The sequence below is a fragment of the Asterias amurensis genome, chromosome 2 (assembly GCF_032118995.1).
Source record: "Asterias amurensis chromosome 2, ASM3211899v1".
NCBI classification, from domain to species: domain Eukaryota; kingdom Metazoa; phylum Echinodermata; class Asteroidea; order Forcipulatida; family Asteriidae; genus Asterias; species Asterias amurensis.
The window spans coordinates 7,385,865-7,412,097 of NC_092649.1; the positions used below are offsets into that span (position 1 = coordinate 7,385,865).

The following is a 26,233-nucleotide window of genomic DNA, read 5'->3' on the forward strand; positions in this document are numbered from 1 at the left end:
TTATGAAAAGCAATGTAGAAAATAATATGCCTGTAGACCAGTGTCAGATGCAATTGTGTCCGCCATGCAATACTGTCCGCTCCGGACATTTTCGCATATGCTATCGTGTCCGGGCTATAGGAAACAAAAAACGTCCGGCGGACATGTACATGACTGTACAAGTGAGCGTACATGCATTGAACCTATACGTAGCAGCATGAATATTCACGTATTTTATGATTGCAGCAAATGCCCAACGGCCGAAACTTTTCCCATGTCATTCATGACATGCACTTTATAGCTTGTAAAAAATGGCGAACGTGTTCCGTCGACCAAGGGCGTTTAATTTACTGCAAAGACGGTTTTGCATGGGGCGGACACAACTGCTTATGCAAATTTGTCCGGGCGGACACAGTTGCATTATGCAGTAGCGTCCGGGCGGACACGATTTCATATGCAAAACTGTCCGGCGGACATTATTGTATAATGCAATAATGTCCTCCGGATAGTCTTGCATAGAGGACATAACTGCATGCGACACCGGCACTATGACAAGAAACACATCGTTGGCAAGTTGTTAGGGTTCGCTGACTTTATACACAAGTTATACAACTGAACCGGGAAGTTTTATAGAAACGTTCCAAAAGAACAGATTGTTATGCAAACGTCCAGCCACTTCCTGGTTCATGTTTTTCTTGGCACCCATGAAAACATATTTCTGTATATTTATTCAGTAATCAGGCTTGCCAGACCGTACTGTAACACAGCACAATTATTCTAACAGTGGTGTGCCTATCGAAAAGGCGGGCACTTATTTCCATCATGTTCAAGCCACTTATACTGTTCATGTTGTTTGCCTTACAAATCGTGGATGTTCAAACCACCAATGGTTCCTTGGGTTACAACCAGTATGAAGCAACTATCGAAACTTCCTTTCAGCGGATGGTCATGGACTCCTCCTCCGGTAGCCTGCTAGTCGGTTCAATCAACAGACTCTACAAGTTATCCAGTGATTTGCAAGTTGAGTTCGACAACATTACCGGGCCAGTGGATGACAACCAAGCTTGTCCACCTCCTCCTCGGTCCTGCTCGGTGGCTAAGACCCCAACAAACAATTTTAACAAAGTTCTAGTCGTGGATGATGAAAGACACCAGCTGATCGTGTGTGGGAGCGTCTACCAGGGTACCTGCCAGATACTCCGATTGGAGGACTTGGGCCTAGTCGAGTGGCCTACTCGAGAGGTAGTTACCAATACGGAACACGGTACCAATGTAGCGTTTATTGCCCCTGGAACTTCTTCTGGCAGCAGTAGCGTTCTGTACACTGCTGCATCACGAGGAATGTGGTTGAGAAGTGTACCCACTGTAGCAAAGCGAGTTCTTCATAGTTACCGAGCATTTGATCCGACGAATGATGTACAAATTCCTGAAAATACCATCGACGAAACGGCAGCCGGTAATACTTTTGATATTAACTATATAAATGGGTTCTCGAATGGACATTTCAGCTACCTCATCGCTACACAGCTGGAGAATTTTCGAGAAGTCGGCTCTCCCCTGTACACCAAGATTGTTCGCCTGTGCAACGATGATAGTAGCGATAGCATGGTATCTTACATTGAACTTCCTCTTGTATGTAAAGATTCGAATGGAGTGAATTATAATATTGCACGAGCTGCTTTTGTTTCAAAGATGGGAACGCAAGACGATGATGTACTTCTTCTAGACGATGATGTACTTTTTGTTGCCTTTTCAAAAGATGGTTACCTAGCAACTGCACAGACGTCCGTAATTTGTATGTACCCAATGAGAATCATTAATGGGAGGTTTTTGGAAAGGATACGAGACTGCGCCAACCAAGGAACTGACACAACTGAGATTGATTGGCTGGGCAGTAGTACTTGCGTTCAGTCACCTGAATTGGTACGTATACGTCTTGTTATAAGGGAAACACCCATAAAGATGCAAAGAAAGTCGATTCAAATTAATTTGTTTTAAGTTATAACATTGATTTACATTTGCTTTTTGTTTAAACTGCAAATTCAAAAATTAACATATCTGAACTGATCAAAATAACTGATTTGAAGTTATTTCATTTGTTTGAATACCTTCCAATACAGATCGTCTTAATATATCGTGATGGTCTAAATTACTGCCATCGGACAGACACCAATTCCCCTCTAGGTGGTTTGAGAATTCCCATAGAAGCTCGGTCAATTTACACAGCTGATAATAGCATCACGGCAATTCTTGCTACTCCTCATGACGATCAAACGGCTATTTTCCTGGGATCTAAGCAAGGGCATCTTTTAAAGGTATATAAACATATATTAGTTCAGACAATACGTTCGGTTTTTGAAAATTGTCTTGATTTGTTTTACAGATTTTCCAATTTTGTTACGTCTTTAAAAAAGGTCATTTATGAATTGAAATATAAAAGTAGTGACTCGGTATTAAACGTCCGTTTAAAACCTTGCAGGTCCGTGGCCGTTTGATAAAGGATGCGATAATTACCCGAGCTGAACAACTTTGACAATTACAGCGACAGTGACGACAATAACAACATCAAACTGACAAAGACAATAAAAACAACAAATGAAAGCCATTGGACACTTTCGGAACATAATTTTTTTTTTTTTTTAAGTTCACAGATTTACAATTAATTAACTTACAGGGTTTACAGAAGGTAATGGTGAAAGACTTCTCTTGAAATATTATTATTGAGAAAACGTTAAAACAATATCAATTCTCGATATCGAGAATTACGGATTTATTTTAAACACATGTCATTACCACGGCGAAACGTGCGGAAACAAGGTATTGGTTTTTCCGTTATTTTCTCCCGACTCCGATGACCAACTGAGCCTAATTTTCACAGGTTTGTTATTTTATAAAGTTGTGATACACGAAGTGTTGGCTGTTTACCGAAAGTGTCCAATGACATCTTTGAAAGAGTTCACAATATTGCGCTGAGCAATGAATGTAAAGACTATTCTAGCCCGTGCTTTCCGTATGGTTTTAAGAAAACAATTATTTCATTTCATTTCATTTCATTTCATTTTTTAATTTCACAGGCAAAAATTCAAGCACAGACAATAAGAACAGAAGAAAACAAAAACATTAACATACAATACAATAACAAAAAAAGCAGCACCCCTGAAGCATTTGAAAAAAAGTAAACTAAATTACTATCGAGTTAATCTCCTGATGCCACAATTTACGAAGAGACAAAAAGGGACATTACAGATGGACGTTATTAAAACATGGGATACAGTATAAAAATATAGAACTATACAAGCAGTATACAATTATTGTTTTGACGTTCGCATTCAGTTTGCTAGCGTAATGTGTAGGCTAAACACCTCCCTATTATTCTACATACAGCTCTCATTGTCATCATTGACTGAGGCTCGCCTTTACGAGGACATCCCGTTTCAAAGTGGTCAAGAAATAGTCAAAGACGGTCTTCTGTTCAATAAAGGCAAAGATTTTGTCTACGTCTTGCAAGAGAGAAAGGTTAGCTGTAATTTTAGCCGAATTAGAGATTATAATTGTCATAGACAGGCCTAGATCGTAAACAGACCTAAATCCACACAGGCTGAAATAATACAAAAATTCTAAAATATTTCTGAACGGTGAATAGAAAACTCAAATTTATACAGGCACAACAAGGTTACCCGCAACAAATATTTCAAAAGCATTATGTGCCAGGCTTTAAAACCAGGAAGTTATCCAGCAATATTTTCTGCCTTAAAGCCATTATACACTTTCGGTACAGAATTTTTTTTAAAGTTCACAGATTTACAAATAATTTACAGGGTTTACAGAAGGTAATGGTGGAAGACTTATCTTGAAATATTATTCCATGAAATGCTTTACTTTTTGAGAAAACATGAAAACAATATAAATTCTCGATAGCGAGAATTACGGATTTATTTTAAACACATGTCATGAAACGGCGAAACGTTGGGAAACAAGGGTGGGTTTCCCCGTTATTTTCTCCCGTCTCCGACGACCGATTGAGCCTAAATTTTCACAGGTTTGTTATTTTATATATAAGTTGTGATAGACGAAGTGTGGGCCTTGGACAACACGGTTTACCGAAAGTGTCCAATGGCTTTAAGCGGATCTATGAAATGGTGCCCTTCTCTATACTGCAACAATGTAAAGTTATTCAAAGCTGTTCAATGTCGTAAAATTCGTTTTAAAATAACCCAATGCTACCTCAGGGTGCAATATCATGATTTAAATAAAAAATTAAGACTGATTAATTGATTGATTTTTCCCCAAAAATTAGGATTTCAAAATAAGATGCTGTGTCCTTTTATTTATCAGATCACAAAGGTGCCTGTTGAAACGTGTGGCAAGTTCATTAGTTGTGAAGAATGCGTGAACGTTGGAGACCCATATTGTGGATGGTGTTCTCTTAAAAACAAGTAAGTTTAAGCGAAACTATTTATACAGTAAATCATATACTCTTCGTGTTGTGTTTTGATAAATTTTCCATTACTTAAGGAGCATGTTTCTTTCGGATTGAGTTCTTTGGGCCATGACAATCATTTGAACTGAAAATGCTTGAAATATATTTTTAAACAGAATAATGGTGTGTGTTTTGTTTAAGTTCATGACAGAACACCGCTGGTATGATTTCAAGAGACGCATTTATGTTTATAATACTCATTTGTATGGGATTGAGGCATTGCATGCATGCGTGACGTATAACCAAACCACTCTTTGTATAAACATTACACATCTAAAAGGTAGATTGTAAGATCAACTACAAAATTAATAGTCAACTTGCGAGTACAACCATGGGTAAAACTCTTTTGAGGGAGTGGTGGCTCTGATAGGTAGATTGTGTTCTTTTGAGAACTTGTCTTGCTTTTTATTTTTCTACCGTGGAGTTAATACGTATTTATTACGAATTTTGTGCGTTAAAACAACGCTTGAATAGATGAGCATTTCCAAGCAACGAATGTTTTTTTAAAAGACTTAATGGTTATTGTGCCACTTCAAGTTAGGTGAATTTGTATTTTTTTATGTATTTTTATCAGCCTGTTGTTTCTTTTGTTTATTTGTGGTGCTTTTTAAAACGTGTGTCCAATTAAATTTCTTCTTTTTTGGAAATCATTACAGTTTCTTATGTCTTCTTCTTATGTCAGGGTTTGGGACTCTGTATGATTCAACAATTAACGTGAGTTTTTCCCGTGTGTTTTTTCAGTGACTTTTAAAGGGGCTCTTCTCTCCAATAGTAAAATCCTGAGATTACACTACCGGGAATGTTTTCAGAATCAAACCCTCTCGTAAGAGATACCATTTAGATCGAATCTCGCGAAATAAAGGTGCTGATACAGATGTTTATATGTCTTTATTTTGATTGGTTCTAGGTGCTCCACTCGTGCTTCTTGTGTGTACAGTTCTAGGCCGAATAATTGGCTGAGAAATCGTCCATGTATCTCCATCGTCGACCTGTTCCCCAACGGTAGCCGACCAATAATGGATCCTCTTGAAACGGTACGGTTATAGTTATTGCATAATGAATATAAATCAAAGTAAAACGGGATTTGAATCTGCCGAGGCCGGATTAACGAGCCAGGACTCCCAGGGAAATCTGTGTGCCAGGGATTCTGTCCCCCATATGGGAATTTAACGTGGGATGAAGGGGGGATGTTTCAAAAGAGGGCGCTATCAGAAGTAGTTTGTACACCGTAATTTATCGTTTGGGGATACCGTCTCCGACCGAGGGACAGGATCTCCTGCCTCAGAGGCGCTATACCAACTAGGCTATCTAGTTCGCAGGTTCCATATTTTGTCTTTTGTGTGGGCTCCAGTCGCACTTCGATCAATTGACTTGAAATAAAGACTTGATAGAAACTGCCTACAGCCACGGGTTACCATGCCACAGGGGTTATTTTTGATTCATCAATGACACTTCAACCACACATCAACAACATCGTTCGTCTGTCATCATACCACATCAGGAATATTGGTAAGATTCGTAAGTACTTGGACAAAAGTGCCACTGAAAAGGTCATTCATGCATTTGTTACTTCTCGCCTTGACAATGGCAATGTTCTTCTCTACGGTCTTCCTAACAACCAGATTTCCCGTCTTCAACGCCTCCAAAATACTGCTGCCCGCATTGTGACTATGTCTAAGAAATCCTGTTCCCTCACCCCCATTCTGAAACAAGTACACTGGCTCCCTATCTCTCAACGAATCATCTTCAAGCTGATGCTCATTATCCACAAAGCACTTAATGGCAAGGCTCCCCTCTATATTTCTGAACTTCTTCAAGTTTACACTCCATCAAGAAATCTTCGATCAAGTACCATGCTTCTTCTCATCGAACCCAAGTCTCAGCACTCATGGGGAGACAGGTCTTTTTCTTCAGCTGCGCCACGCATCTGGAATTCTCTACCACTTAATCTTAGATCTTGTCTTTGTACCACAACATTCGAATCTCTTCTCAAAACTTATCTTATGTCACAGTTTTTCAAGGATTAATTTTTGTTTTTCTGTTTTTCTTTGTTTTGTTTTCGTTTGTTGTTGGTTTTTCTGCGCCTTGAACACCCAGCAGGGTGGATACGTGCGCATTACAAGTCTTATTATTATTATTATTATTATTATTATTATTATTATGTACACGGCCGCAGAAACGGTTCTCAGTTGTTGCATTGAACTTTGCATTATATAGAAGTACACTCCTTTTACTTTAACTTCAATTATCAATATTATTGATGATTATAATTTAAATTTTGTGAATTTCAGGTAACATTGACGTTTCAATTGTTACCGCAACTTAGCGTTAACGAAACGTACGGATGCCGTTTCGATGAGCTACCTGTGACTTACGGCATCACTAATGGTCAGAGTATCCAGTGCAGGGCACCAGCAAAGGCTGACATACCAGTGATTCCTCCTCAAGGTATACATCGCTCTGGCCAATCACGTATTGGTTTGGAGAGAACATCATATGACCTATTTAGTCGTATCCGCAGATTGGCCATTTATCATCCCTTAATTTTATCATCGTGTTGAGATTCACCAACTGACGTGTTGGGTATTGTTTTGGTATGCAAAGAAAACAGCTACTATTCAGGGTTTGTCTCTTTGTATTTTGAACATTAAAATTTACGTTTACAACATCGCAAGCTCTCATGCGTTCAATTTGCTTCAGTCACATTATTATTGAAATTGCTCTCTGTGCACTTGCATAAAATGGCTGTCGGAATAGTCACTTGTAAATTATTATACCAAGTCAAAGTGAGTAAAATGGTTAATGGTCACTTTTGAGCCGAAAGTTGATTTATGATGGATCTAAGGCATGGGCGTCAATCAGGGGGGGGGGACAGGGGGACATGTCCCCCACCTTTTGGAGGGTGGGGACACAATATTTAATGTCCCCCCACCTTTTTTACCACCTTTATTACGAAGCCCAAGTTTTGCACTGTGTAAGACGAAACCCTGTGTCCCTATATGGGCATTAATCCTGTGGGCAAAGGATGGCACAACATCCCTTCTCAAAATTGGCCATAGATTGCATCACAGAGCATCTTAAATTCAAAATTTTCCCGGGCCCTTAATTGGGCCCGCACCCCGAGCCGTAAAGGCTTCTCACACGCATGCTCCATCGTTGACAGATTTGCACCTCCCCCTTGAAAGAGTGGAAGGGACGTGTACCCCACCCCTACCCCACCCCATCCCATCCCATTTTCGAAGGGTGGGGGACACAGTATCAATGTTCCCCGTGTCGTTTGACCACCTTTGCTTTATTATGAAAATCGTGTTTTGCACTGAGGAATTGTGGAGCACTGGAACACAAATATTCACACAGCTCATTGTTCTGTTTCGTTTGCCATTTGGCCGCTAAATGGCCTAAAGATTGCACTACAGAGCATCTAAAAACACAAAAATTTTCACGGGCCCTTCAGCGGGCCCGGACCCATGCCATAAAGGTTTCACACTCACGTGCTCACTATTTGACAGTATTTTCCCCTAAAACTTGGTTCATAGATCCGCACTTGAAGATGTTGTTACCCCAAAAGGTTTTACTGCTGCTCACATTTTACAGATGTTCTGTTCCGTTCTTTATGCCTCTTATTGGCCTAAGATTGCACCACAGAGCATCTAGAATGCAAAATTTTCCCGGGCCCTTAAGCGGGCCCGGACCCATGCCGTAAAGATTTCGCACCCCTGAGCTCACTCTTCGACAGACTCCCCCCAAAAAACTTGGTTTATAGATCCGAACTTAAAGATGTTGTCAACCCAAAAGGTTCTACTGCTGCTCACATTTTACAGATGTTCTGTTCCATTCTGAGAGATTTGCCCCATAAAACTTGTGTCTAATAGGTCTGGTGATGATAGTGATAAAACGCCGTTTGAGCATTAGAATGCAGAAACAATATTGATATAACGAAGCTATAATTGAGTTGCTTTTTAAGTACAATAACCATGATAGCAAGAATAGGTGCATCATAGCTTAAAAATAGGCATTAAATTCCAACATCTGAGAGGGGGAACATCACCCCTCAGATTCACTAGATTGCACCAGAGAGCATCTACCGGCTAAAAAAAAATCCGGGGCCCTCAAGCGGGCCCCGGACCCCACGCCGCAAATGTTATGTCCCCCCCCCCTCCACACTTCAAGACGGATTGACGCCCCTGATCTGAGGGAGAATGTTATCCGGCCGTCCCGTGGTGCGTTATTTATAAAGTCTCCGTTTTGTATCATTAATGTGTAGAGGACCACGTGGCTATGCTTTTGGGTGTATTTTCATCGGAGTCCATGGTGACTTTTATAAGTACAACATTCAGCTACTTCGATTGTACGAGGCACATGACGTAAGTAGAAGACGTTTCATAAACATGTTATGTCCATTATATTATTCTGTAAATCGTGCGGTACGGAGATGCAGTCAAATTCGACACCAACATTACGCAACATGTGGACACTGCATGCAGCAGACGACCGAAAGTAAGCTTTCCATATCTGTTTTTTGATTGGTCCGGGTGATGTTTGTCAGCTGCATCAAAATCATCTTCAACAAATCAAAAAACAGCTATGGGAAGCTTAATTCAATGTACACGTTTATCCAATGAAATCATTGTACCCAACGGTTTTGCAAAGCAAGTACCCGTCTTTAGTCTACAAACTCAGGGTGGCGCACTTTTTTTTACCCGTAGACATTTCCGTAAAATATCCATTGTGCAAGCGCTAACTTTTGAATGAGGTGCATGCTGGTCTAGCTAGCGGTCAACTTTGATCGCTAGCTAGACCAGCATGCACCTAATTCAATGCCTAAGTCGCATGTGCTGTGTATTTGCGATAAGATCTATTGGAAAACCCCCTGGATAGACTTTCAAAAACTTAACTTGCCAATTGTTTTTGTGGTAACCATTCTGAAGTTTCTGTAAGTCTGGGATGGCAGCTTTTCACAACAACATGCACAAAACGTATCATTTGAACTTATAGTCATACAATATATGACAATCACAGACATGTATCCACTAGGATGGCAATGCTTTCCAGCATCGTTTTCAAAAGGATTCCTGTTTAGCAATTTTTAAGAGGACAATGTTACGGTATAGGCCTACACAGCCAATACAGCTGTTTCTTTTCCAAGTGATCTCATTTTGCTGTCCCTTATTTATGGCCTGACGTTTCATTCCAGGGTCTAAAAACTTTGCTATGGTCGAAACATCAGGCCATTATTAAAGACTGCTTATATATGATGGGTTCTTTTAGTTGCTTAGCAATTTGCAACTTTTTCTATTTCACCTTTTCAGGTGTGGGGCGTGTGTTTTAAGTGATTGGAACTGTGACTGGTGTGTTTTTGACAATGCCTGCACGCACCAAAGTAGCATTTGTACTCATGGAGATACCATTGTCACAGGAAATAATGTAAACTGCTCTCTCTTTCTTTTTTATTTTGATTTTCGTTTTGTCCTGTATGTTTATAATTGCCGAAATGTTTGTGGTGTGTTGTCTTGTTTTGTGACAGTCGGTTTGGCCACACCAGTTGAAGCTAGTATTGTAATTATTGGTGGTACCGGTACTTGCAGCAAATCTTGTATATATAAAGCGTCTTTAATCTTACTAATGCAGCCAGATCTTTAAAAATATTTGTCCACTCGTCCAAACCATGCGTATTATTTTATAAGAGAAACGGACAAACAGATCTGTGACAGCCAACGACGGTTCGTAAAATGCATAACGGTCGGATCAAATGCATCCAAATTTCATGCAGTTAAACAAGTAAAATTCAGTTGTACACTTTCTAACAGTGTTTTTGTTGTTTGTGTTTTGTTCTGTTATTGAAACCATGGAAACAAGTAATGCCTACCGTTCTAGAGATACATGTGAAGAGAATATTCAAAATCAGTTGAAGTGTTGGAGGGGGGATTACGAAACCAGGAAGAGACTAATTAAACACCCATCCACATGATATACCAACACCATAGGAACTCGAACCGGTTTCCACAAAAGCGAAATGTAGAGGGGAAAAACGAGAAACGTGTGTCTTTTTGCTCATTATGAAAATCGTCAGCACGGCTGGAGCGTGTGGGAACATCTTTTTATAACGAAAGAAATGGTGATTTTATGGGCGAGCAAACTTCAATCTGTATGCGTTAAAGATTGACAATTTTTTCGAGGTTTGACAAGCACTTTTCGCCCCTCCAGTATCGCAGCTTCCTATCACCTGCAAACACCGAGGTTTTGACTCAATCAATTCAAACAATGCATGGATAGCTTTTGTTAACTCGAATGACGCAACATTACATTTGACTAATCAAAAAACGAAATCGAATGACCCTTTTCAGTAGCATTCGATTTCGCGCGAAATAGAATAGCTTGGTTGTTAAATTGCTGCTCATTTACCGAAATTGACAGAGACAACATATATTTTCTTTTTTTAAATAACACTCTGTTGCCCTCACTTTGAAAAATAAACGTTCACTTTGTTTGTGTTCTTTTTCATGATGACATGTTTGTCATAGAATCCTGTTAGCTCACCTAGGCAGGGACTAGACTTCTGTCCACAAATACGGCCCCAAACTACACAGATACTTATTCCAGTGGGTACATCCAAAGACTTCGTCGTCAATGTTAGAAGTTTACCTGACCCTACGAAGGTAAAGTAAAACATATTGCTAAGCAGAAACAGTTAATCAACCAAGTTCAATGAAGTTTACATTGTCCCAACTGGCAGCTCATTTCATGTTTTGCCTACAAAGAAATGGTAAACCGGGGCAGTATTGTAGATACTGAAAACCAAATCCACATGTAAGGCTCCTGTCTGGATATAGAACCTGGGTCCAAAGGAAACCACTTAAAGTCACCTGGAAATATATTTTTTATTTCTTTCAAACATAAGAGTATATGCTTACGAACAATAAAACAAATTTTTTAGTAATTGTTTGTCACGATTTATGTGTTTAAAAAATATATAAAGTTGTTTGGGGGCTGACTCCGCCTACCCCTTTTGTGACGTCAATCGAGGCAGACTTTGCCTGCAATGCGTAGGGTAAACACACGTGCAAAGTACATGTACGTCCAAGTCGTGAGTTGGTACGTTTCAAAAAGTGTTTTTCTGCATTCAGCAGCAATACATCTGGTCGGCATTGCCGGAAAAAATAAAAAAATCTTTTTTTTTAAACGTACAAACTCACGACTTGGTCCGTACATGTACTTTGCAATTGTATTTACTCTACGTATTACAGCAAAGTCTGCCTCAATTGACGTCACGAACAGCGCCCTCTCGGGTCGGGGTCTACTCTTAAATTTGTAAATAACATAAGAACTGATTTTTTAAAACCTTAGTTAACTGTTTATTCACATTCCGCTCATCAAAACACATATATTAATGACAAAAGCTTTATTTTGAAAAAATACCACTTCCAGGTGACTTTAACCAACCTGACTGCCGGATATCGACTCGACGTTTCGATCAGATGCTCTGAATTATCCTGACGACGAGCAGAGTACATTGTTCGAATCGTCGATACCACACCGGCTCTTTTCAGAGCCAACACTCCCTCAAAAGATATATCATACACGGTAGTATCCGCAAATTTACTACTAAGTATTTATTTTTTTCACACCATGCAAATCTTCAAACACCATCCACTAACTGAATGAGTTTTTGTGTTTATATCTAAATCAGGTGACGGGTTACCAGTGCTCTTTGTTAGTTGAGGGTACCACGCAGATGACTCGAGCGACGTTAATGACTGATGACGTAATACGGTGTCACGGACGAATGGTGAGAAATTTCAAATAATAATTTACACTCAGCCCAGCAGAGTGTAGGTTTGAGCTCCGCTCTTTACACTTGTGTCCTAAAATCAAAACACTTAATGGCATTACCATTGTTGCTTCGTCCTTCCGGTAGGACATAAACTGTACGCTGCAAAAACAGGGATGTTAAAATCGACACCCTGTGTGTTGTCACATAAATACCGAAGAGATAATACAAATTTACAACAAAGGGTGTTTAAATAACACTTATTTATGTCAACACAATTATATTGGTGTTATTTTAACGCCCTAAATTATGTCAAATTTGATTCTCTCTTCGGTATTACATTTAAACACCTCAGTTTTGCAGTTGGGGCCCGCGTGTACGCTTGAGGGTTTAAGAGAAACAAATATTACACTTGGGGTTTAATGTGACATGCCTATTCGGTAATGAGTTTAGCCAATAACCTGAAAAACAACCACAACAATTCGACTCCCCATTGATGCATTCAATTCCAATTAAGTGTATAATCGCACGCTCATGTAACATTTTGTTTCAACAGTATGACTAAAAAGACCATTGACTGTCGATTATTGTGATTTTGTTTTTTCAAGTATTCATACGAAGCAGATGACAAGAGAGAACTAATTGTACCGTTGCGGGTACATTGGAATGGCGACAGGCAGTTGGAACATAACAACAACACTGGTGAGATCAATAACGAGTATAGACTATTAATATACCGGTATCAATGTGAAATAACTTCATCATCGTCCCATTTGATGTTCCCAAAGTACCGGGATTCATCAGGTATCAACGCTCACATAATATATACACACGTTTTTTCGAGTCTAGAAAATTGAAGACTCCTCTAAAGTTTATTCTCCCATTGCTTTAAATAATTTTTAGTGGCATTCATTTCATTTGAATTTGACGCGAATTTTACTGATACACGTTCCCGCACATAACCAACTTGTTGAACTTTCCTTTTTAGTGCATAATTTTGAACTTTTGTTTGAGGCCATTGGAGTCATGTTATTGTTAGTTATTAAATTGTGCCGCTTAACCTGTACACCTTATTATGTTTTGTTCCTTTATCAATTATTTCCAGTTACCCTTTATAAATGTGACGTGGACCGTCCGGATTGCAGTCGCTGTCTGTCCGTTGAGACGGCGAGACCAGAATTAGGATGCCGCTGGTGTGGTACCAAGTGTCATACTGAATGTCCAAGCAGTTCTTTGAGCCCCGGTAGTCAGTGTCCAGCACCAGTCTTAAAACATGTAGGAATCTTATAAAATTGAAGTGGCTTTTATGAAAAGCCATTTTATACTACAGATCCATCTCAAAAAATGTACTTTTTAGTTCAACTTTCACTTTGATGTTATTTCTTTATGGATTTCTTTTGTATGGATTTCTTTTGTATAAACTAGACGACGATATTTAGTGTAGTCATTTTGAAATCGGTATTTAGCTTAGGACATTCGAACCCATATCCTTAAACTGCTAATATGAAAACTCACACAAACTGAACATCAATGATTTATGTGTCAGGTGTTTCCAGCATCGGGCCCGGTAGAGGGAAACACTGTCATCGAAATTAATGGAAGCGACATTGGTCAGAGTTTTCAAGACATCCAAAGAGTGATGATCGGAAACCAAATATGCAGCCTGACTGGTTGGTACGTCACTGGGCAAAGGTAATACTTATTTTAGATTTGTGAGTCGAGTAGGCCTTCGTAAAATATAAGGGCCTTGTCACACGGGGCAACTTGGAGGCAACGTTGCTTGCTGCAGTGTATGCTACAGGACCACTTTGGGTAGCACTTTGGTAATTTTTCAAACAATGCCTTTAGCTCCCTAATCAATTATGAGAATATTCAAGAGCGAATGGATTCTCTTCTTGGAGATTGCCCGGAACTGGTTTCCTGTAAATTGCCTTATGTGACATGGCCCTAAGTTGAGTGTAACTTCTTTGACTTGCATTACACAATACACGGGGCCTCGCGGCTTCACGTTCAATCCGAAGGACGAAGCAATACTGATTAAAGTGTCTTGCTAACACAATGACACAAGTGTCAAGACTGGGACTCTAACCCACACTCTCCTGATCAGGGAAAAAACAGAGCTCGAGTCCCGTGTGCTTGACAGCTCAGCCCCAACACGTCACTAGTAATGGCGCACCTAAATATGGATCTCGATACCCCTACCCCCCCCCCCTTTTATGCCCTTTGTTTCCCTTTTCGCTAGTGTTTTCTTCTATCTGACTATATCTATCTTTTACGCTCAATGTTATTATTCTAGTGTAAGGTGTATAACTTCCCCACTGAGTTCAAGCATAGCACAAACCGTCACCGTATCAGTCGCAAGAACAGCTGGAGTTGAAAACTTGATTAGCACCGGTGCGGTACAGTTCACATATAAGGTAAAAAGGTAAATTACTTTACTTGGTAACGAGCAATGGAGATGCTGTTGCTTCCGCGCTGAGATAACGTAGTTTTTGAGAGAGAGGTAATTTCTCACTCAATAATGTCAAACGGCCTCAGGCATCTGAAAGTACAATGTGCAACAGGGTGTGTTTCTTTTCTTTTTCTTTCTTCAATGACCAATTGAGCTTGAGTTTTACATGTTTGTTATTTTATGAATAATTATATTGGGATACACCAAAAGAGAATACTGGTATTGCACAATTACAAGTGCCTTTAAAAGTGTTTTTGAATATAAAACTTTAAACTTAATCGAGTCTAGTTACGATTGATAATGTTAGAAGTATTGCATTTTGACAGGATCCCGCCATTACTGGGATCTCGCCGATAGAGGGCTACGCAGACGGAGGTACAATATTAACCATTACCGGTACAGACTTGGATATCGGTAGGGACATCCAAGTTAACGTTGCGGCCAATGTAACATGTGATATTACAAGGTGTGTATATATACATCCGCAATTTTTATGACCCAACAATGGATGAAAGTCAATCATGGTCAATGTTGTAAATTGACCAATGTGAGTCGCTTTATTCTGTAAACGGTTTTGGATGGGTGAACGACGTTTACCGTCGTGGTTTCAAGTAACGGTACAACTGTCCGTAATGGTTTTTTTTTATGTTTGTACATAGAGGTACTCTATGGTTTGTAGAAAGAACGTCTCTGTAATGGTAATATCTCAAATCCTTATTATTTCTAGTTTTATAATATTTATTCAATGGTTTATTAAAAATCTATTCAATTCGCTGCCAGCAGCAGAATTACATGAACAGTTACATAGTTAAAAAATTGTAGTAAAACATTACATTACTATTTAAAATGGCCTAAATCTTACACAGAAAAACGGAGAGGGAGAAGCACTGTACACTCTTATAGACGATGTGACCTCTGACGTCACACGAAAACCATAACATGATTCGCGCGCATACTGCCGGGCAAAACCTTTGTGTTTTGTTTTGGCAGCCAGCTAGAAAGTGTACGCAATCTTACTACGACTACGCAACTCAGTGCCCGGCGAAACATGACGTATGTAGTGTTTTGTCAACAGAGGGCGGTTTGAATGTGAACATAGGTCTGTAGGGAGGAGAACAGTTACTTAAAATTAATTAATTAAACATCTGAGTAAAACATTATTATGCATAACTTTTGACAACGAATACACGTACTTGAAACATCGAAACCTGTAAAGCAATCGAGTTTGTTTCCTTCAAGCGTTCTAAAAGCAATTGACGTTGGACCAAAATGGACTTGTACCCGGTTCATACTTCCAGCGAATGTGAATGCGATGCGAATTTTGACGCCACGTGGAGGTTTTCGCTGCGAAAGTTTCGCAGGGGATGAGCACAGCTCAACTTGTTGCAAGTTATCCGTTGCGAATTTTGTCGCGTCAAAATTCGTATTGCATTCACATTTCACAAGAAGTATAATGAGCCGGGCTTTACACGGTCTATTTTCTTTTGTTTTTAAACAGCGTGACCAGCACGACTATACGGTGTTGTTTAGGGATCTCAAGAGAGGGTCATGTCGGCCGTGTTGAGGTGACATTTGATGGCACCCCAAGGAGTTCCGCTGACATCTTCACCTTCGTGCCACTCCCGGATATACTTCGTTTTGATCCACAAAGCAGTATCCAGTCGTAAGTTGGCCACAATCATTGTTTTGGAGAGACTACGGTCCTTTTCGAAACTACGGCTTTGGCTTTGGATTCGCCTTCAGGCTCGTCCGGACGCGTTTTCTCGTCTGAAGCCCGGAGCGTACGCAAAGTACGTGCAATAGTGTAAAAAACAACTGCGATTCTATTTAGCCGATGAGCCATATCCGAAGAAGAAGCCGTTGTATATAACCAAACCGGCCGACTTGGTTAGACGACAAAATGCACACAGTGTATACCATTTTCACTAATCTTTTCGAATTCGGGAAGATTGTTGAAAGTTGATTGTGCTTCCTCATTAGTGAGAGCGTTTTAGTTGGTATTTTTTGCCCCAGATTCATCTTCAACTGAAGCCATAATTTTTCAATGTCGTCATATTTCGTTTCCCATGGTGTTATTTGTATGTGCGAGTTTGTCGCGAAAGAATGGGCTGAAAACCACTCACGATCTGAAGCTGATGAAAGTATTTGTTAGGATAATATTGGTATTTCTTTTGAAACAGTCAAACCTTTTAAATTAGGGGGGGGGTTCTGCATATTCTAAGAAGAAGTCGCAAGTGTGTGATTGGGTATGGCCCAATTTCTTAGAGCCTTTAGCAGAAGTGTTCTGTGTTTTCAGGGTAGTTTCCATGTCACAAACACTGCTATTACTGTAAAGCAGTTTACAGGCAACCAGTTCCAGGCAATCTTGAAAGAATGAAAATCCATTCATATTACATTTTTGTTATTATATTCGTGTGAAGAGTGAGTTACAGATAGGAGAATATCTCTTGTGCATTCGAAGTGCTCCTTTTGCATGTTGCCTCTACAGTTGACTGTAAAACAAATCCATGTGACATGGCCTTTAGGTTGGATTTTAGTTGTGGCGTCACTCATCTGGTTATCAGCAATTTAGCTTACCTTTTGCTTTGCTTACAGTAGGTTGTGGTTATGATGTAGGAATTCCGCTATAATATGAGTTTAGTCTGACGGAAAAATCTGCTTAAATGATTCAGGTCCAACCACCCCGATCCGGACCACGTTTGATAGACTGCAAGAACTTTTGTAAAGGTGTTTTTTTGTTTTTGTTTTTTTAACAAAACAACAGCGGTGGAAGGGTGCTGACTGTATACGGACGAAGGTTCACGGTTGTGTCCAGTGCAACAATAAAAGTGCAGTATAAGAATGACACGTTTAAACAGGTCAGGTTTCAAGTCATTTCTGTTCAATAATTTTAGTTTATATCCCGACACGGCAAATTATTATTAGGTGTTTAAAGGTAGGGTCATTCAGAGTTATGAAATTGCATGCTACCCACAAGTAGTACATGTTTTAGTATATTTAAACAATATTAAATGACCATACAAGCTGGTTGGTAAAAACAAATTATAGCCTATTTTGAGGCAGAATTTTCTTTTGAATCAATATGAATTGAAACTCAGTCAACCCAAAATATTTTAATCTGCATGGATTAAGACAATGTGACAGTTTTGGTTTTGTTTCGTTTTTTGTGCCGTTTTCTCAACACTGATGAAACTTTCCCATGTGACTTTTAATGTACTATGTCTTTACAACTTTGCCGTCAGCATAAAGTCTGTGTTTTTGTTCAAACAACGTTTTATAGCAAGAAACGTTTTTGTTTCATTAACTCCCACGACAGTCATGCCACGTTGAGAGTGCCGAAACCATGCTCTGTACGACGCCTGCCATCGCTGATATTGTCCCCATAACAAACTGCACACTTGCCACGCTCGGACTGGATGTGGACGGGAAACAGCTCTTTATTCCGAGCCCGGGTTTCACCTACTGTCAAAATCCGATCGTCCAAAAGTTTGACGGGGACGAGCTCCTCGTTGATTCAGCCAATATCTCTTCACTAACAATGAAGGTAAAGTTTAGCTGAGATAGACAAAGCCTGCACTCGTGAAAAAACTGCGTTACGTTGGTACTAGCATTATTTTGCATGGAATTTTAGTTACTATAGCAATAAGCGTCCTTGTGAAATAACACTTCTGGAACCCTTTTGTGTGTTTGATAGAAACATGAACCTCTTTTAAAAGCCTCTACTATTAGGGTTTGCCATTGCGTTGATGATTTATTTTGAAATATTGCCAATTGATACATACTGACAGGCTTGTGTTTTGAAAGTTTGAGTCGAGTCGACCCGGTCCCAAACTTTGATTGCCTCAAGTTCATCTCCTTAAAAATGAATTAAATTACATTGAAAACCCACAGGTTTGCTGTGAACAGCACATCCCTAACCCTTTAGCCACACTTCTCTCATTTTCAACCTGCATATTGTGGATTCTCTCACAGGTCGAGATGACGTCATGGGCAATCACTGACTCGGAAATCATGGTAACATTAGGTGGCGAGGCCGAATGCCAATTCGTCACTCTTACGCCCGATGTCCTGACATGCCGTCTACCGTACAACCAACCTCCTGACCAAGCTGTGGCTACGGTAAATAGTGTTGATGGGCAATTAAATATTGTGACACCAACCAAATTGTCAGTTGTGGTTTTTACCAAATTAATTGCACTTGCCTCAAAATGCAGTATCTTATATCGCTAACAAAATGAGTTTATGAAGCAACAAAATGAATGACCATAAATTGTTTTAACTTTAGGTTCGATGGTACGGAAACGGTTCATTTAGATTGGGGAAGGTGGTCTACACGAACGTCGGGCTAACTGCCGATGTTTTCGCCTTAATCACGGCGATAGTTGTGGTGATGTTACTCATTATCTCGGTTTTGGTTACCATCAAGTACTGCAGACAAAAGCGGCGTCTGAAACGCGTCACACAGGAATACAACGAACGTCTTCTAGCTAGGATCAGGGGACTCCACGAAGGTACAATGGTGCAGAATATCATTCACAATAAAGAGCGCCACCAAGAGTTTGGAACGAAATGGAAATCTTAAAGAAACTTGTCGATTTTTACTCACAAATTGCTCAGAAGTAAAGCATTCCCGGGCTTCAAATAAACAATATTGACTCAAAAGCTCGGAGAGGAAAGATTGAACAAACAGTAAATTATCATTTTTAAACAAAAACAAATTTGTTGGTGTTCAAGCTTATAGTACAAATAAAGCTGTGCCAGAATTTGCGGTTATGGCTAAGGGTATTGCTACGAGCAGCATGTAGTTCTACGCATTAGTCTCAAACCACAGTCTCAGCCACAGCACCAATTATTACTCACCATGGTTTATTTAAAATTACATTGAATTTAAAATGAATAAGATAGGATAATGTTGAACATTAAACAGTAAAAATAACTTTAAACAACAAGAACACACACTAATCTGAATGATTTAAAAAATATAGATATGGACTCAGTCTAAGTATAGTGCAGAACCTTGACACCTAACGTTAGTAAGAGATACACGTTCGATGTGACGTCCCAGGACATACTCTTGGTGGCGTGCTTTATTATGAGTTGACTATTTTGGTGATTATTCTTCATTCATTTAAATATCACGACGCGTGTCTACATTCCCAGATATCCTAGAAACTGCTGAAGGAAGACGTGTTCGTAAGCTTTCTGGAACAAAGGTAAACATTCGAGCTAAAGCCAAGAATAATCTACCACCGAAATCGATTGTTTTAAACGAACATGTTAACATCGTGCCTGGTGACCTACATATTAAGTTCAGCCAGTTGGACATGGGTGGTATCCTCGGACAAGGTAAGAACGTTTCTAAAACCAAGTCTCTTCCTGTTGTAAAGTCAACTCGTCATATTGGAAAGTCAATTCGTCATATTTGATTAAGTTTGTATTTTATTGAAAATTCAACTCGTCACATTTTGACTAAGTTTGTAGCCTGCTGAAAAGCCAATTCAACACGTCATATTTAACCTAGTGTGTATAATGCCTATTGGAATGTCAATTCGTCTTATTTGTCACTGGTTACACGGTCAGGCTTTTCACCTCTTCCGCTCCATCTACAAACGCCATGTTTATTTTTGAGATTGATCAATCTATATCAAAAAAATCTCATATTTCGTTGTAAAGCAACGCCTTATTCAATGGAAAACGCACGTCTATAGTACGCGCAGCGCAAAGCATGGGCAAATAAGCAACCTTCTTTTGACTTCTAACCAGTTAGGGCGCCCTACTTAAATGACGTTATGTGCATAAGGTCTATAATAGTTGTTAATAACTGAAATGGGGCTGCGTTTACGATTTAAGGTCGAATTGATTTCTGTATAGGTGCTTTCGGAAGGGTCTTTCAAGCTGTTCTGAACAATGCACAAATTGGTACGGGTCAGACAGTGGCAGTCAAAACGGTGCAAGGTGAGTGTAATAATTTAAGTCAGAAACCTGCAGATTTTATCTTCACTTTTTTGTAACTTTTTGTTAATTTTTTTAGGATTATGCCTGATAAGGATGGTGATGGCCTTCTTATAAGGCATATCTAAAAACTACTTGTCCATCAGTTACTTTTTCGAGAATTTTAAATAATTTTTAAATGCAAGGCTATGGGCATAATGGTATATCTTGCCTTGCATTCCCACTCTGGAACCCGGTACAACTCCCATTTTGGGGCTTTCCTAGGACAATTTTGTGCAGTATTTCTATCTTGAGTTCGTGTTTGGTTTATCTTTCTTCATTGTCTTTTCTCCTGCTGTTGTGTATGTATTTCTGGTTTGTTCTTGCTGTATTTTTATCCGAATAAATAAATAAATTCAATCAATCAATCAATCGATCTATGTGTGTCTTTTAAAGATACCACTGATTCCATGAATGTCATTAAGTTCTTGCAAGAGGGACTTTTGATGAAGAACTTCGACCACCCAAATGTGCTTGGACTCATTGGGTTGACCTTTAACCCAGACGGTCAACCGGTGGTCGTGTTGCCATTCATGCCCAACGGAGACCTCAAGTCGTATGTTGTCAAAAATAAACAGGTATTTAAAATTACTTTCAATTTTAAAATTGTATAACCTTTTTGGTTTAGTTTTTGTGAAGCACCCTTTTTCCGGTGGTTTTACTACACAATATTCTGATCGTTTTAGCATTGGATGTTCGTACACAACATAATAAGAAAGGCCATTTTGTCAAAACACAGCATTCACACTTTATCATGCAGACACTAAAAGTACATGAACAAAACTTGTGAAAGTTATAAGTTCAATCAGTCATCGGGGTCACGAGAAGAACAAAAAAAAAACAAAGAAGTCCTACTATTATAATGTTGTCACTGTTTAAAGGCAGTGGACACTATTGGTAATTGTCAAAGACTAGTTTTCACAGTTGCGAGCGCTATTAGGTGTACCTCAACATATGCATAAAATAAACCTGTGAAAATTTGAGCTCAATCGGTCATCGAACTTGCGAGATAATAATCAAAGAAAAAAAAACACCCTAGTCACATAAAGTTGTGTGTGTTTAGATGGTTGATTTCGAGACCTCAAGTTTTAAATCTGAGGTCTCGAAATCAAATTCGTGGAAAATTACTCCTTTCTCGAAAACTATGGCACTTCAGAGGGAGCTGTTTCTCACAATGTTTTATACCATCAACCTCCCCACATTACTCGTCGTCACCAAGACAGATTTTATGCTAATAATTATTTGGAGTAAATACCAATATTGCCCACTGCCTTTAACTTCGGGTTTGGGACTCATTTGGGAATAAAAACTGCTTACGTTGAATACTAGTTTCTTAAAAACTATATTATAGCATTTCAAGCAAAACTACTTGAAGGGAAGTTTTCCACCCGTGGCAATCTTTGGTGTAAGCATTAAACAAATCTTTCAACTTAAATATTTTCAAACACCCTTACTATAGACATCCTATTTCAAATAGGAGCTGACTCACAACCAGCTATTGAAGTTCGCCTCGCATGTTGCTCATGGAATGGAATACCTTGGCAAAGTGAAGTTCGTCCACCGAGATTTAGCTGCAAGGAACTGCATGTAAGCTTCTGCTGTAAAGGTTGTTTAAAGGCACTGGGGTCGAGTTCACAAAGAGTTAGGACTAGTCTTATCTCGAGTTAGGACTAGTCTTATCTCGAGTTAGGACGAGTTACTCGTCCTAACTTAGGACTAGCCGAACGTTTTTGATATCGACCCCTGGACACCTTTGGTAATTGTCAAAGACCGGCATTCCCACTTGGTGTATCCCGCCTTCATGCACAAAATAACAAATCTGTGAAAAATTGTCATCGAGGTTGCAAAAGAGTAATGAAAGAAAAACACCATTGCTGCACAATTTGTGTGCCTTCAGATGACTACAAAGGCTTCAGGCCTGAATAATGAAATATTTGAGTGGGAAATGACCTCTTTCTTAAAAACTATGTTACTCCAAGGGGAGCCGTTTCTCTCAATGATTTATATTATCAACAGCTCCCTCCGCTGCTCGTTGCTCATAGTAATTTATTTTGGCTGACAATTTATTTGAGTAATTACCAATAGTGCCCAGTGCCTTTAACAAAATACTATCAGTTACAGTGTTGCTATTGATTACTTTAAGTCATCACGACACATGGATAAGACCATTATAAGGCTATTATACTTGGTGGAAAGATCTATTAAAGTGAGTAAGGTTCGTGTTGACACCAAGTAAACTTATATTTTGTGAGGAGTAATTGCTCTGAGAAGAGCCGGTTTGTTCTGCTCTATCGTTTCGGTCAGTGTGCTCTGATCTTCTTCTGTGTATATAATAGGCAAACAGAGTCTTAACAATATGTATCTACAAATATATGGTACTGAAGGTGCTTGCACAAACACAACCATTTTCGTTTTTTTTTTTTTTTGCTTTTGTCTTTTTACTAGAACACAAGCACTTTATTAGAAAGCGCACTCGGCATCCACTGCCAGAATAACTGTAGAAAATCCCTTTAGCGATAAATTTAAGTGATGTTTTTTTTTACCTGCATTACACAACACACGGGACCTACGGCTTTACGTCCCATTTGAAGGAGTGTCTTGCTTAAGGACACTCACGCGTCAAGACAGGGACTTGAACAACTGCTGATCAACAGACTTGTCTTGTTGTTGTTGTTTTTGTTTGTTTTTTAGTTTTTTATTCGGCATCCAAAGGATGGATACAAGTATTACATTAAAAAAAACAGTAATGTAGCAATAATTTGTTATGTTTGAAACACCAACAGGGTTGACGATAAGCTGGTTGTGAAGATAGCAGACTTTGGCTTGTCTCGGGATCTGTCTGAAGCGGACTACTACACTAGTGGGGATAAACACGCCAAACTACCAATCAAATGGATGGCACCAGAATCCATGGAACGCCGGGTGTATAACGCTAAAACAGATGTGGTAAGCTTGTTTGATCTTCCGTCTTTGTGCCTTCCATGATAAACGGCTCGCTCTGAGAGTCTGAAGTTACGTGGGTTCAGAGAAAGAGCTAATTTCTCACTCAAATGTTCAAAGAATTCAGGCCTGAAGCCTTTATGCAACTAATGAATTGAAGAAGAAGAAAAAATTTGCATCAATTAAGGGTGTTTTTTTCTTTCTCTTGCAACTTCGATGACCAATTGGGTAAACATTTTCACAGATCTAGTTATGGGATACACCAAGTGGAAATCTTTGACAATCTTACTAAAGTAGTCCAGTGCCATACTCGACATTTGCTTACTTTTTAACACGTATGAATTTTAGGGGGGTTGCCCCAAACTGTTCAAAAGATTATCTCGATATAGGCGCAATCACTTGCTGTAAGCGCATTTATGTCGCTGTTCGAACTGGCATTACCTTTGTGGAAAAGGTAAACCAGACACCGGCTTTCATGAGATTCCCTTATCACTGCCTAACTTCACGCCGTGCACAACGCAAAATCCACGGCGCGGACAAGGTAAACCAGACACCGGTTTTCATGAGATTCTTGTTGTTTGTCTCTCAGTGGTCGTACGGTGTTCTTCTGTGGGAGTTGTTCTCTGGAGGACGCAGTCCGTATCCTGGCATTCGAAACAGAGACATTTATGATTTCCTGAAACGGGGAGAACGTATGGACCCACCAAGATTCTGCCACATCAAGATGTAAGAGAGAAAACAAATGTTTTCTTTGTGCATCAAACAACACCAGTACTGTATGCCTATCACTCACAATGAATGGTAACAAATAAATGGGTAAAAAGATGTAACAGTGTAAATTATTGGACGATTTATGTAAAATTTAAGAATTCAAATACACAACTCCGTGGCAAGTTTCAGTGACATAAGGTTTATGTAAACTTTTACACAACTTTTGTCAAGTTTTAAATTGATTGTGAAAGTTTTACAGAATAGTTGTTGAATATTGTGTATACTTGAAGAGTAAAGACGCCATTAACATGGGCTTTCAAAGAAGTGAAGCATTCACTGTCTCACCCACAGAGAAGATCAATTTAATTTTGTTTATGACATTCTCATTGCTCAAAATAACAGACACTGATCTGACGAAATTATAAAACTTGTAGTTTCTTGAACAACATTTCATTATAATAAACTAGAGTTGTCTTTGAAATCTTCCCCCTTTAGATCTGAAATCATGCAAAAATGCTGGAGAGATTCCCCAAAGAGCAGATGTTCCTTCCGTGAAATTGTTGGAGAGTTTGACCAGTTGTTGACCACAATCACGCCGGGTGATGCACCGCCTCTACCGGCTACGCCAAGAGACGGTCAGGGAGAGCGCTATACGGGTTACGGCAAAGGCTCCATCATTCCAATGGATGTGATTGAGAATAAAGGTGGCGGAAAACGTGAGAAGGAAAATGTGGTTGGAAACCAGGAAAGTGGGGAGTGTGGGAAGTCTGGGAATGGCGATGGTGAAGGTTACCTCATTCCAACGGGGAATTACGGGGAGGCCAGGGTAGAATGCACGGGAGTTGATCGGAAAGGGGAAGTCACTTTTCCTCGGGAGAATTCCAGTTTGAATGAAAACCGGGGAAACTGGGATGAATGGTACGAGTCTGGGAATGCCAATCGAGGGAGTTATCTCATTCCAACGGGGAATACCAAGGAAGCCTGGGAAGAATGCATGGGAGTTGATCGGGAAAAGGAAGTCACTTCTCCTCGGGAGAATTCCAGTTTGAATGAAAACCGGGGAAATTGGGATGAATGTAACGAATCTGGGAATGCCAATCGAGGGAGTTATCTCATTCCAACGGGAAATACCAAGGAAACCTGGGAAGAATGCACGGGAGTTGATCGGAAAGGGGAAGTCACTTCTCCTCGGGAGAATTCCAGTTTGAAGGAAAACCGGGGAACCTGTGATGAATGTACTGGAAGTGAATATCGTAATAGCTATCTCATTCCTATGATGGAAGAGAATGGTCAGGGAAATTACGGGGATCACTGTTGAGGTGATGCCATTCCTATGGAAAGTTTAAATGGGAAAACGGGAAATTCTAAATAAATGTAAGATGAAAACTATAGTTGAGTGTAAGAATTATGGAAATTACCAAGTATGAGGAGAAACGAATCAGTGAATTGATGGTTATAAAAGTAGAATATGTTTTAAAGGTAAAGTTTGGGAACTTGGGAAATCAGCAGAATGAAGAGGTGCTTAAAATGTGGAACTTCCGGGTCAATGACCCAGTCTGGGTCCCATGGGTTCATAGTTATCTTAAAAGATTACAAATAGGAATTTACTTAGTATTTCTAGACATTTCAAAATAATAGTACTTAAATAATGGTATTTAAAGAGGTTTAGCAACTTTTCATTGCAAAGGAACAAATGCCAGAGTTCTTCCTTTTTAAGGAACACATTGCCTTGGATCGGACGAGTTGGTCTATAAAAAAGCGTTTGTAACCGTTTGTTATAAAATGCATATGGTTAGAAAGATAATTTAAAAGTAGAATACAATAATCCACACAAGTTTGCCTCGAAAGTGCGTGGTTTTCCTTTTACCTCGTCGACTAACACGGTCGGCCATTTATGGGAGTCAAAAATTTG

The 26,233-nt window shown here is 39.5% G+C and overlaps 1 protein-coding gene across 1 annotated transcript; it reads left to right on the forward strand.

Moving 5' to 3' along the window:
• The first annotated feature begins 1,488 nt into the window (after nucleotides 1-1,488).
• LOC139954247 (plexin-A2-like) lies at nucleotides 1,489-26,072 on the forward strand. Its single transcript, XM_071953966.1, has 27 exons — nucleotides 1,489-1,902; nucleotides 2,100-2,294; nucleotides 3,364-3,495; nucleotides 4,315-4,415; nucleotides 5,367-5,493; nucleotides 6,751-6,907; nucleotides 8,724-8,823; nucleotides 9,769-9,883; nucleotides 10,981-11,115; nucleotides 12,147-12,245; nucleotides 12,836-12,929; nucleotides 13,333-13,502; nucleotides 13,774-13,919; nucleotides 14,524-14,644; nucleotides 15,006-15,145; nucleotides 16,178-16,342; nucleotides 17,444-17,537; nucleotides 17,996-18,223; nucleotides 18,652-18,798; nucleotides 18,965-19,190; nucleotides 19,840-20,025; nucleotides 20,551-20,634; nucleotides 21,067-21,248; nucleotides 22,148-22,257; nucleotides 23,454-23,616; nucleotides 24,200-24,336; nucleotides 24,817-26,072. Exons 1-27 carry the CDS (start codon nucleotides 1,585-1,587, stop codon nucleotides 25,637-25,639), a joined length of 4,695 nt encoding a protein of 1,564 aa, XP_071810067.1. The 5' UTR covers nucleotides 1,489-1,584; the 3' UTR covers nucleotides 25,640-26,072.
• Nucleotides 26,073-26,233: the final 161 nt, after the last annotated feature.

What these genes read in the sequence shown, in the direction of transcription:
- LOC139954247 (XM_071953966.1), top strand. Translation starts at nt 1,585, where the DNA reads ATGGTATCTTACATTGAACTTCCTCTTGTATGTAAAGATTCGAATGGA. An exon ending in ACGTCTTGCAAGAGAGAAAG is followed by an intron (nt 3,496 to 4,314) that starts GTTAGCTGTAAT and finishes TTTATTTATCAG; the next exon opens with ATCACAAAGGTGCCTGTTGA. An exon ending in GATCAGGGGACTCCACGAAG is followed by an intron (nt 19,191 to 19,839) that starts GTACAATGGTGC and finishes CTACATTCCCAG; the next exon opens with ATATCCTAGAAACTGCTGAA.